Source organism: Zalophus californianus, chromosome 1, assembly GCF_009762305.2.
Source record: "Zalophus californianus isolate mZalCal1 chromosome 1, mZalCal1.pri.v2, whole genome shotgun sequence".
Taxonomy (NCBI): domain Eukaryota; kingdom Metazoa; phylum Chordata; class Mammalia; order Carnivora; family Otariidae; genus Zalophus; species Zalophus californianus.
In genome coordinates this window covers 161,358,613-161,372,111 of record NC_045595.1, presented here as the reverse complement: position 1 = coordinate 161,372,111, position 13,499 = coordinate 161,358,613, and the positions used below count along the sequence as shown (strand labels likewise).

At 41.7% G+C, this 13,499-nt stretch overlaps 1 protein-coding gene across 1 annotated transcript in view; it reads right to left on the bottom strand.

Annotated features, from left to right (window-relative positions):
• Window positions 1-13,499, bottom strand: part of MORC1 (MORC family CW-type zinc finger 1) — a 171,955-nt gene that overhangs the window by 24,736 nt on the left and 133,720 nt on the right. Inside the window, exons 21-23 of the mRNA XM_027581731.2 lie at window positions 6,207-6,276; window positions 4,038-4,104; window positions 2,291-2,302 (exon numbers count right to left, since the gene is read on the bottom strand). Of these exons, the coding sequence (XP_027437532.2) occupies window positions 2,291-2,302; window positions 4,038-4,104; window positions 6,207-6,276 (149 nt within the window). The remainder of the gene's footprint in view (window positions 1-2,290; window positions 2,303-4,037; window positions 4,105-6,206; window positions 6,277-13,499) is intronic.

Sequence of the window (13,499 nt, the reverse complement as noted above, 5' to 3'; positions counted from 1 at the left end):
TCTTGCATGGAAGCAAGGTGATCTGCTATATGTTTTAAAAGTATAACTGGCTGCAGCATGGAGAGTAACTCACAGTGAGGATGCTCAGAATCGTGCAGTGTGTTAATGAGACCCAAAGCTTTCAGTATTGTGGGAACAAAACATGTTCAGGAGGGCTGGGGGACTTGCAATTTGGGAGACAAAGCTGTGTAGGCAGGTAGGGTCAGATCACGTAGGGATTTGCCTGTCAAATAAGGAGGGGGGTTTTGTAATCCTTTCATGCTAAGTGTTAAGAGCACAGCTCTGGAGAGTTTTATATGTTCATACTGTATGGGTCATTTAAAAATTGGACAAGAGTTAATATCAAATCGAATGTGCTTCTACTGTCAACAGCTTTTTGACATTAATTCTCTTAACTTCAGCTGATATTTTATTTAAGGTTAAGAACATTATAACTAATGCTTGTCTCTTAAAGAATACTTATACAGTATCTGAAGCCTATTAACTGTAACTTCCTTTATGCTGAAATTTTATTAAAGTAGTCCTCTAAAATTTTTTTTTTTATCATTTTTTGGGGATGCTGAAAAGTCATGCTGGTGCTGGGGGATAAAAGCTAAAATGCACTACACCTGAGCACAGAGTCCTCTCTGAACCTGTTTCTCTTCCTGCCAAATAATAATAGTGCCGACCTCCAAAGGAAAGGGAAACGAAAGTGAAAATGAACTTTTGTGACTTAATCAAGATAAAAAGCTTCTGCACAGCAAAGGAAACAGTCAACAAAACAAAGAGGCAATCCACAGAATGGGAGAAGATATTTGCAAATGACACTACAGACAAAGGGCTGGTATCTAAGATCTATAAAGAACTTCTCAAACTCAACACCCAAAAAACAAATAACCAAGTCAAAAAATGGGCAGAAGACATGAACAGACACTTCTCCAAAGAAGACCTACAAATGGCTAATAGACACATGGAAAAATGTTCATCATCTTTAGCCATCAGGCAAGTTCAAATCAAAACCACATTGAGATACCACCTTCCACCAGTTAGAATGACAAAAATTGACAAGGCAAGAAACAACAAATGTTGGAGAGATTGTGGAGGAAGGGGAACTCTCTTACACGGTTGGTGGGAATGCAAGTTGGTACAGCCACTTTGGAAAACAGTGTGGAGGTTCCTCAAAAAATTAAAAATAGAGCTACCCTATGACCCAGCAATTGCACTCCTGGGTATTTACCCCAAAGACACAGATGTAGTGAAAAGAAGGACCATATGCACCCCAATGTTCATAGCAGCAATGTCCACAATAGCCAAACTGTGGAAAGAGCCAAGATGCCCTTCAACAGATGAATGGATAAAGAAGATGTGGTCCATATATACAATGGAATATTACTCAGCCATCAGGAAGGATGAATACCCAACTTTTACATCAACAGGGATGGGAATGGAGGAGATTACGCTAAGTGAAATAAGTCCCAAGCAGAGAAAGTCAATTATCATATGGTTTCACTTATTTGTGGAACATAAGGAACATCATGGAGCACATTAGGAGAAGGAAGGGGAAAGTGAAGGGGGGAGATCAGAGGGAGAGACGAACCATGAGAGACTATGGACTCTGAGAAACAAACTGAGGGTTCTAGAGGGGAGGGGCTGGGGGGATGAGTTAGCCTGGTGATGGGTATTAAGGAGGACACGTTCTGCATGGAGCACTGGGTGTTATACACAAACAATGAATCATGGATCACTACATCCAAAACTAATGATGTATTGTATGGTGACTAACCTAATAATTAAAAAAAAGAAAGAAAGAAAGAAAGAAAAGCAGTGGCAATGACCCTGGCTCCTTGACACTGTGCCTCACTTGATAGCCCTAAACCAGCTCTTTCCAGGCTTATTTTACTTCAGAGAAATAAATTTCTATTGTACTAAAATAATAATAATAATAATAATAATAATAGTGCCGACCTCACAGAGATGTGCTGAGGATTAAACAAGACATACAAAGAATTCAGCCCAACCCCTACACTTAGTTAAGTGCTCAGTAAATAGCACCTAATCATTATTGTTATTATGGTCATCTTTATCCTCACTACCACTATTAATGAGTTTGATAAGATTCTTCCACGAAGACTGTTTTAATCGGACCACAGTTCTAACATTTCATGTTGTAGATACAATTCAAAGATGATTTAAAAAAAAAGACACACACAACCTCATATAAACCTGAAAGTAACATATAATACACACACACACATATACACATACACACGCACACACACAATGTGTTTTAGTTTTCGGATGAATTTCAAACTTTAACAAATAACTCTAGGTTAAAGCACTGTCCATAAAATGGCATAGCAACAACATGGGGGAGGGTGGGGAAACTGCCTCATTTAGTCAATCAACAAATATACTAACTCTGAATCAGCTGCTATTCTGGACACTAATGACACAGAGGTGGGCAAGACAGTCCTGCTCTTGTGGAGGGAATTAGCTCCTATGAAAAAGATAGAAAATAAGCAAGCTAGAATGTAACACATTAAAAGAAACAGATGAGTCAATAAAATACTTTAAAATAGTAATAAGTACTCTGAAAAAAACCATGCTATCAGATACTAAGATCTGATAGTATCCCTATCAGGAATGGGACAGGCTATTTTGGATGGAGTACTATGGGAAGACCTCTCAGACAGCTGGAGTTATGACGAAGAAAAGATACGGCCCCCGTCCTTATAGGAAGACAGACGTTCAGATGGACAATTCCACTTGACAGTGGTGTATCAGAATACAGCTGATATTTAACAGATAATTATTTTTTAAAGATTTTATTTATTTGAGAGAGAGTGAAAGTGAGAGAGATCACAGATCTCCAGAGAGGGAGAAGCAGACTCCCTGCTGAGTGGAGAGCCCGATGTGGGGTTCGATCCCAGGACCCTGGGATCATGACCTGAGCTGAAGGCAGTCACTTAAATGACTGAGCCACCCAAGCGCCCCGAACAGATAATTATTGAAGTTGAAGGAGTTATGACCACTCTTATCACTGCGTCAGTGGCTCTCTGAAACCCCGAGTTTGCTTGTGAGAGTTGGGGGCCCCAGAGGAGAGAACACTTGAACTCGAACTTGAAGGAAAGAGTAGTAGACTGGTGTACAGCTTGCGGAGGGCAAAGGAAGCAGTGTGGACAGAGAGGCAAGTGTGATAAAACAGGACTCAAAGCAACTCAGAAATTCTGGGAAACAAAGTGGGGGCTCCAGGAAAGGCCAGGAGTGAAGGGGACTTGCGCCATGCTAAGGAGTTTGTAACTTATCCTGCAAGATATCCTGCAAGATGGGGCCATGAGGGGTTTCTGAGTAGAACAGTGAAGTGAGGGGATTTGAGTATCAGAGGGACTCCTCTGTCAGCAAGTGCAGAAAATCAAACTCCTCTCTTTTTTTCCGACACTCAATTCAATGCGCTCCTATGCAAAAAGAGCCCAAAATTTGGATTCACAGACACTGGGTCTAAAGGCCTGGAAAGCACCTTTGACAAGTTTGTCTAAGTGAGGGTAAGAGTTTGCTTCCTTGAAAACGTTCTTTCTGTTTTATTGGGCATCCAAAATATTCAGCTGATTTTATGTTAAAAGTGACAAAGTCTCATGTCAAGAAAATTCTAGCATGCAATAATTATCATAATTACATATACGTATAACAATAAGATAATGAGCCACACAAAAAAACAAGTTTCCTGATTGCATATTCACACCTTATACACATGTGACATTTTCAGTTCTTTGACTACATTACAGTAATTTGAATTAGTTGCTCGCTGTGAGTAGGAAGTTAAGCCTGTTCCATTTCATTATCCCCAAATCCTCACAAAAGAAAATAAAAAGGTTCGGGAAAAAGGTAAGAAACCTAGCCGTATTCTATTCTTTCTTGTCTCCTTTGCAAATTTGGTTCCATTCTTAATTGCCTTTGCTTGTTGCTATTATTTTCTTTCTTCTTGTATTTAAACACTGATAATTACTTTGCAACAGTATAATTGCACTCACTTGGAATTTGTGTAATTGCAGTACACTCACCTTTCCCGGTTAGATAATGAAGAGTTTCTCTTTATTTCTGGAGTATCACTGCACGGCTCCTGTTTTTCTTCAAAAGACGGACAAAATGAAGACAATCACATTTTGATGATCACACAATAACGTGAACTGAAAGAAGTGTCGACAGTTTATTAACTACTTATAGATAATTTGGCTTTGTATTCCAAACATCCTTTTGTAAAAAATGCACCAATATGTTCTTTATGCAACTTATAATAACCTTTTAATAAAGTGTGGATGGTGTATCTAATAATCCAAGAGCCTCTGTAACTTGTTTTTTTGTAAGTTCTTTTTCATGATGCTTATTACCTGTGACTGGTGTGCACGGGGTGACTGCTTGGGGCCGTCAGACTCCCTTCTCTCACCAGACTCTGCCCAGACAACCTCTTGTCTTCCCCCTAGAATCCCACTCTATTCCATTTTAGGTTCCAGTTCAAAAATATCCTAACAGATCCCAACCCCAAACATGTCTCTAGTAAAGAGTCGAACTCTAAAGCAGGAAGAGACCTGATGTCATCTAGTCAACCTTCTCACTGAGGGAATCTCATTATTGTATGTTCAGAGAGGTTAGTGATTCGTTATAGTTCACAGAAGAGTAGAAATGCTCTGACTCCTTGGACTGGTTTTAAGAGTGTCTTGGAGGCAGCAGACGCAATAAGTCAATGTGTCATTCTTCCACCTGTCTCTAGAATTCGTTGTGGTAACAGTCCACATATCTTATTCCACCAAGTAAAGCCTTGGCAACAAGTTGAGGGCCATCAAAGGCCAAGTGGAATAGCATAGCGACAAAGGAAGTTTTAATGGTGGGTGAATGGCTGAGGATCCGACTCCTTTAAGTACATATAAAAGAGAAAACACAGAGGTTTTCTAATACTGCAGGTGCCACTGGTTTTACTCACTGGCTTGCATACAAAGTGAAATTTTTTAGCCCAACGGCCAACTAATCTATAATTACAGTCATTTAAAATCATTTCACAATTTGTTCTTTCCAAACCCAGGATATTTGAAATTAAATATTAATTTTAGGATCAAAATTGTATTAATAATTTTTCCATTATGATTTGGAAATCCAACAGGCACATACTTGAAATCATGTTAATACTTTAAAACTTCTATAAAAGACTGGCTTTAAGATTAAGAAAGCCTTACAAAAGAAATCCTGATTGTGGAATTGCAAATTAACCTAATTAAGATGAGAAATAAAAAACTGTGATTTCTTAGGGACCTCACTAATGGGTTCAAATATAAAGATGTGCGTGAATGGCTGGTTATGTTACCTGAGTAACAAAGTATGAAGGGAGAGCTTACGACCAAAAGTGGGCACAGAGTGAGGCCATGGACCAATACAAGGACTGGGAATGATGAAGCCAAAAGGAGCTGAGGCTGTCAAAGAGGCTAAGAAAATCTTTAGAACTTATTTCAGAATAAGAAGAGGACCATGAAAATGATGGGCTTGCTGCTCAGGCCCAATGGTAGAATATTAAAAGAGAGAACGGTATGATAATAATAACACATAATAAAGGGGTTGGTCATAATAATGAATGGATGCTAAGAAAACAAAATTTTCTGAGTCCGGTTTGCTTACAGTTTCTCTATCCAAAGAAATCGTTTTTGGATTGAATATTATAAGATGGTAACTCTAGGTTTAGAAAAAGCTCAAGTCTCTCACTTGAGACAAAAGATGTCCCATGGGGATAAAGGAACTAATGGATGTGTCTGGCGAACTGGTCTATGGGGAATCATGAGAAGCAGGAAAAGGACTACATAATTGAAGATCGAGAACTGTCATCATAATTTTCAAAATACAGTCTGAATAAAAGAGCCCATATCAATCTACTGCAAATTTCGAAACAGAATTCAACACAGAGAGTGGTCCAAGTCTACTGCTGGAGACATCAGGCCGCGTGTGGCAGAGCTGGGGGGACTCTCCTTGGGAAGGGAGTGTCTCTTGGCTCCTCCAAAACACACGGGATCGGCGGCTCACTCTCCACCCAGCCCTCCTCCCACTTCTGGAACAACACATTTTAACTTTTAAAAATCCAAACTGCTACCAAACTTCTGATCTATATCCCACATCAGATGTGCCACGTAAGTCATACTGAAAACAATGCAAACATCACAGCTAATATAGGTAAACTGAATTTTTTTTACCTTTTTTCATAAGAGAAACTTCCTTTTTTTCTTGTTTCAATGAGACCTCAGTGTCACTTTTATCTAAAACCTGAAAAATAAGCTGTTTACTTAAAGCTGCACAAAAATATAGGCTACATTATAGGGTGCGAAATGACCTGAGTATCAGTGGCCCTATCAGAGAGAGGCCGGAAGTAGAGTTTATGCACATTATGGAGACAACCGTGCACATTGTAGAGAAGGATATTGATGTGCGTCTCCAGGAAGGTTATGTCATAATTGTCATATTTACTTTTACCATTTATCAGGATTTTTATACTTCTATCAATATTTGTAGAGGTATTTTTAAAAATCCGTATCTTATGTGGATGTAACAATGACTCCAACAAATGAGCCAGGTATTTGATTCACCAGGAGCAACCATGGAACCTGTGCTGTTTTGAGGAGGCTGATCACACCGGTGGTCGGTACAGAGCAGACATGGAGCATGAGCTCAACCTCAGTGCAATGAAAACCTTGGGGAGGTTGGGGCCTGGGGCCTAAGGCCCCACAGCATGATGGGGAAGAAGACAAGGATAGAAATGGGGAGTGTACCTGGGCCAACCAGGGGACAAGGTTGGGACACCTTGTCTTTTGATAAAATCGCAGGAGATCTGCATAAAAGGGGTTACAGAGCCTTAATGTGTTGAATGCAGGAGCCAAGAGGGCTGGTGGCCCCTGAGAGTGAGTGTGTGTGTGTGTGTGTGTGTGATGTCTGGGGTGGGTGGGCGGAAGTGGGGGTTGGAAGAGCTGGGAGGTGGGGAGAGTGGGCCATCAGAAGCCATGTCTACCTCAGCTTTGGGAGGCCTGAAGACCCATTTTGCAAGGCCCACACAAAACCAACTTACATTTTGGAAATGTATTTCTTTAGATCAGGAAAATGGACCTAGAATGTTCCCTTCGTGTATTTTGTAAGTCTGTGAGAAGGTGGGGGAACAGGCACTAAAAAACAGAAATGGAGAAGGCAGGGGTAAGACCTGACCTGACCTGAAGACCCTGCAGCATGCCCTGAGATACAACCGTGTTCCCCACTTCTACGACCTGGGGGAAGGCGCGGAGCTGTGGGTTCTCTGGAGCTTGCCCACTGTGTCTGTACCCTTCGCCTTTCAAGCCCGCTGTGCCCTGCTTAACAAACGTGGGAGGGAGAGGCGATCACCTCTCCTTTTCTCCCCTCCCAGGAAACACAGGCATATATTTTACATGGCATTCTAGAAACTGTGCTCCATCAGGAAGCAGGTTAAATGGGCACACATGTAGCCTAGCAACAAAAGACCTGTATGGCTGTCCATCACTGCTGCTTCTGTTTCACTCAAAGCCGTAACAAGGAAAGTCTCGTTAGGTAGGCGGAAATAAAACTGATGCTGGGGCGCCTGGGTGGCTCAGTCGGTTAAGCGTCTGCCTTCGGCTCAGGTCATGGTCCCAGGGTCCTGGGATCAAGCCCCGCAATGAGCTCCCTGCTCAGCAGGAAGCCTGCTTCTCCCTCTGCCCCTCACCCCGCTCTTGTGCACACACACACACACACTCTCTCTCAAATAAATAAATAAAAATCTCAAAAAAAAAAAACAAACCCTGATGCTAAGCTGCTTTGTTCATTTCAGAACAGTTTTGTACTTATACTATAAATAAATTCCTGCCCCAGAAGTAAATAAAGACCATGTATTTTTTAAAGTTCATTTTGCAAAATGACCTTACAATGTACATCTTATTTCTCTCTATCATAAAACTTACAGTTTTCTTCTAATATGCTGATACATACAGGAAATCCACATGCCTTTTTAAGTGCCTCTAACTTCGAACTAAATATTTTTTGACCAGTCTATAAGCAGCATAGACTATTTCCCCCAACAGTTAACAGCAACCACAAGATAAGCTGACAAGAGGAGCTATTTAATGCCTTTAGTTACAACCACTTTGTTGTAATCCATGATGATCCAGCTCAGAATGTGTTCCTTTTCTTTGGTAACTCTTCCTTGTGATAAAAATCAGACAAGATGGAAGCAACCAAGATTAATCAAAATGACAGCACTCTCGGTAGGGAACTTTTGTTGGTGGTGTTATTAGCACAGCCTCGTGAAATTAACCGTTTTTGCATTTTATTGTTTAGTTCTCTTTGAGCCATGCCATATAGAGGTTGTTTCCATGAGGGTGAGATGTGTCCCCTCACTCCAAAAATGGTACTTACACAAAGCTTTCCCATCTATATTGCAGGAGAGATTATTTCTTTTCCTTTCCTGTATTTTCTTTATTCTTTGGCATACAGATGTTTAAAAGATTTTGGATAAACAATTCACAGCTACAGTATTCCCTTCTAAGTAACACTGTAAATATCTGAGTTCATAGGATGCTCTTTTCTATCACAATACACTTGCGGCTTTGAAGGTCTGAATTTCTTCAAGCTGAGACAACAAGACATACAGCTGTCTTTTCAATTATACTATTTGTATATTTTGATACTGCTTACAACGCTCTTTCATATACATTACTTCATTTCATTACAGAAGTGTTCTTCAGTCTCTTAGGCTTAACTGTGTTTCATACTCTGCAGTTTGGGGATATCTCTTTCCTAAGATTTTACCTCAGTCATGAAATAGATAACACCTCCCACACAGTAAATGAGATTATAGTCAAGTTTTAACATGCGGTTTTAGATACCTTAATTAAAATTATGTTAACAATGAGCAGAGCGGGATTTGTCAGTTCTCCAAGGGCTGCAATGGATCAGCATAATATCCACAAGCTCAATTTTGTGAAGTATCTATTTAAGAGGATAAATAAATCATAAATAAGTTAGAGAGAGGGGGAAAAAACATACCACAGTCAGCCGCGTAGCACTTCTCTAATTCAGCTGTTGTTAGGGATGCGTTAAGAACTGGTTGGTATCACTTTACCTGCTTTCTTTCCTTCTATTTCTTTGCCCCTCTATCTCCACCTGTATTATTATCAAGGACCCAAAAGGGCTACCAGACCAGTAACGCCTTCCTGCCAAACTCAAAGGGCCTTTCTATTTTCACTCTTCCACAGTGAACGTTATGTTCTAGGCTCCCCTCTCTCATCCATAAATTTATTCCCTAAAATTGAGTTCCCAGTATGGGTCAGACGCTGCTCTGATAAAGAACGCAAAGTCCCGCCTTTATGGAGCTTATTTTCTAGTGAGGGAAAAATAGATGTTAAGTAAATAAAAAGATGGATATGTGATATGATGTCAGGTGACATTCAGTTCTGTGAAGAGAAGTGACACAGGTAAGAGACCAAGAACAGCCTAAATCCCCGCACCGAGCCCAGCTGCCTGTCTGGGCCTCGCTGTTCCCACCCCTCCATGTCTCCTCTCCACCCACTTCTCCACAACCACGCCAGGTGCCCTCCTCTCCCAAGGTTAGGTTTGTTTGCTGTTGATCTACTTGTTCTTCCAATTTTTTTCTAGTTTTTCTTCACACATCCTTCACTTGGGCCTTTCGTGCCAACTCTATACAGAACTGTACTCACCTCACCCTCACCCTCACGCTTCCTCCCCCTTTCCTCTGCTTTCCTTTCCTCCTGAGCACTTGCCACCATCTATCCTGCAACACAGTTTACTTATTAGGCTTGTCTGGGGTCTGGCTCCCGACTGGAATGGAAGCACCAGGAGGACAGGGAGCATTGTCTATGATCTTCTCGTGGTATCTCCAGTATCGACGACAGTAACTGACACTCAGTTTACTCACAGAATCACAGAAAGTCCTGACCAGACATGCATGTTGCTGGGGGCTGGGGGGGAGGGGAATCCAGGAATTACAAACATCCAAGGAAAAGTCAGGAAAGCAAAAATAAGCTCGGGGTGTTGGAGGCCAAGGAAGGCCAGGGTGGCCACGGTGAAGAGAAAGAAGGGATGAGTGGTAGGGGATGAGAACTCAAAAGAGGTCAAGGCCAGGTCACCTGGGGCCTTGGACGGCACAGCAAGGACGCTGAATTCTGGTCGAAGTGTGAGCAGAAGCCATTGGAGGGTTCTCAGTAGGAGAATGGCATGACCTATCTTTTGGATGAAACAGATTTTTCGACTGTGGATGCCAACAGAAGCAGTGAGATCATTTACAGGGCTATTGCTGTAGCCCTGACGAGAGATGTTGGTGAATTCGCCAGGGTGGCGGCTGTGGAGGAGATAACACAGGTATACGTTCAAAGGTTGACTGGGCAGGACTGGCTGACAGGGTGAGTGCCGGGTGTGAAAGAAGGAGAGGAATTCAGGATGCCTCCTAGGCTGGGGCCTGAGTAGCTGTGAATGGTGGTGCCATTTATTGAGATGAGGAAGCATGAAGAAGTCTCTTGCTGTTCCTTCTTCCCTTGAATTCTATAATCTTCTGGGTCCCAAATCTCCCGGGATCTTTATTTTTCTGCCCACACTTTATCCTTCAACAAACCTATTAAAATTTCAGGGGTCCAACCATTCCCCTTATGCAAACAATGGCCTGATCAGCATCACCAACCTTAACTTTCCACCTTTGCTCCAGTTTGCTTCCAACAGACTGCATGACACTTGCAGGTTTTGCTGGAACTTCAAATCTTCAGCCCCACGGGTACCCACTCCGACCCCCCGTCAGCTCTTCTCTTCCTGCTTGCAACAGCATGCCGTTCCTGGCTGCCATCTCCAAACTGCTCTCCCTGCTTCGTCTTCCATGCTCCCCTCCAGTGTCGGCTCTGCTTTCCTCCAAATGGTTCCATTTTCCTTGTCATCCTTATACTGCAATTCTTAAGCAGCAGATCCTACTTGATTTTTTGGTCTTCTTCTCCTCCGTCCAGTACAACAGCATCACCCCAACTCGATTCATTTTCCTACACAAAATCTCCATGATCCAATGTTCCTTCTCAAAACGTTCCCACAGGTCCTGACTGGTTACTACCTCAAGTACAAACTCTGTATCTGGCTTTCAAAGCCCTTCTCAATATGATTCTAAGTTATGTGAACATAATTTCAGTACTTCTTAAAAAACACCCTCTGCTCTAACCAGAAGGCTGTCCTCAGAATTCCCTGTAAGCACCTCCACACCTTGGCCCGTGCTGTTCTCTCTACGTGGTATGCCTCTCTTTCCTTCCCTCTTGTGTTTCACACCTTTCAAGACAAGTATAAGGTCTGCTCTTTCCAAAATGTCCTTTTCAGTTACTCCAGACCATACTGATTTCTTCCTTTCTCTGAAACACTATTACTAGCAAATTGCAAACAATTTTTTATTAGTATTAAGAGCCAAGCATCTTACCTATGTAGCCCAGATAAGACTGGGATCCTACAGCGGCCTTGATTCTTACATGATACTTCAGAGCAGAATTTGAAACTTGGGTCCACCTCCCCAAAACAAATCCAACGCTACAAAGCACTAATAAATGTGCAGAATTTACTAAAGACATGTATTGACAAATGGCAGACATGTTTACATAAGGCAAAAATCTATTTCAAATAACCATGAAGCACCTCTATTTCTATGTCTTCGACTGCTGGCTGCCTGCTCACCTCTCTCCGCACACTGCCCCCTCCAGCCTCTCCAATTCTGCAGTACCATGTTTTTTGGCTTCCGGGATGCCCTTCCTCCTTCCCCCAACCCCTCACATGCACCCTCCCAGCTCTCCCTTTGCTTCCACAGAACAATTTCAGTCTCTCAATTTTCATTCTTTGCTCCCATGTCCTGGCCCAACCAATAAAGGCTGAACTTGCCCTCTTCAGAATTACAGAAAATGGTGTTTAAAAATGTTTTTCATAACACAAATAATTATTTTCATTCTGTCACATATCATCACATTAATTCTCATAACAATCTTGAGAGTAGGTAAGATTATTTCCATTTTATAGATAAGAAAACAGAAGACCATAAGTTGATACAACCGGTAAGTGGCATGTAGGTCTGACTTTGAACTTGGGTCGGTCCGTCAGAGCGCAGTCTGTCAACTTTCTGTAAAATAATGTTAACAGGTGGTTTTGTAAAAATCTCTTGCAATTTTCCTGCTCCTTTAGAGCAAGGATCATATATATATATATATATATATATATTTGGTGTCTCTCAGAATCTGATATAGTATTGTTTATACATTTGTCTTAATTGGTACATGGTCGCTGGTAGTCCACACACTGGCACTTGAATATTCGGGTTCATAAGTTGCTCCCGAGATCGTCCTTTGGGTCAGGGGCTGTATCACATGCTGTCTCTGTGTCTGTTGTAAGTCTGTAAGTCCACTGGTGAGCTGATGAATTATACTGTGGAGAGTGAGTACAGCCATTTTTTCCTCTACAGCCCTTAGGGCAGCTCTGGTTTGTATCTCCTAAAGGAGTTGGCTCTACCTGTGAAATTTCTGATACTGTTAGCAACAATCACAGCATTATGCAAGTTCAGAGGCAATGGTAACATCATCAGCCAGGAAAACTTAAGAAATGGCCTGCTTTTGAAATTAAGGCAACTTCGATCATCTGAAATCATGTTCTTGCAATACCATTGCAGTTTCCCCTTAAAAAAACAATTTCTGTTAGGAATTGAAAAATGATGCGTATTTAGGGCGAATGCAGCTGATTTAGGGACTGGTTATGCGGGTTACTTGCTTTCCTTCCTTTTTTAGCCGCACTTGGGTTACTGAGTCATCTTTTAACTTCATTGTCATATAGTACTGATGCCAAAACAGAGGGCTTATAGCTGTTTTTTCTGGGGGTTGTGGTGTGGTTTGGTTTTGGCTACCACAGAGCATAGACCCAGACACTGGAGACTCATCAGCTATTCCAGGTGGCTCCCAGCTTGTCTGACATACCACAGAGACCCTGTCAGTGGCCCTAGAGATTCAGAACTGGTTGATGACTTCCCTGAGCTGGATTCAGCCTCTTTTGAAAGATGTCCCCAAAGAACTAACGAGGCATAACTGTAATAAAGGACTTCATTCTGAGACAGGAAGATGGTTCCATCCACTCATTCCTTTATTCATATGTCTTTCCTTAGCCCCACAAAGTTCCACATTCTGGGCTAGACACTGGAGGTTACATCTTTCATAGCAAATACAGAGACTCCCCTGCCAAACTCTTAAAATACATCTGTCAACGATCTGGTCATCAATTTTTTTAAAAAATATCTGCAGATTGGGAAAAATGAAATGAATCCATCTGCCAATCTGTTCCCGAGACCAGGTGCAAGCCAAAAAAAGGCCCACATGACCACAGTGGGCAAAAAGGCTCAAGTCAAGCCAACCAAAAAGGTAGTAGGGTTTCTGCTTACTAACTAAGCAGGTCTAACCCAACTTGAAGTAACCATGACGGGTGTTCTTTCACTGTCT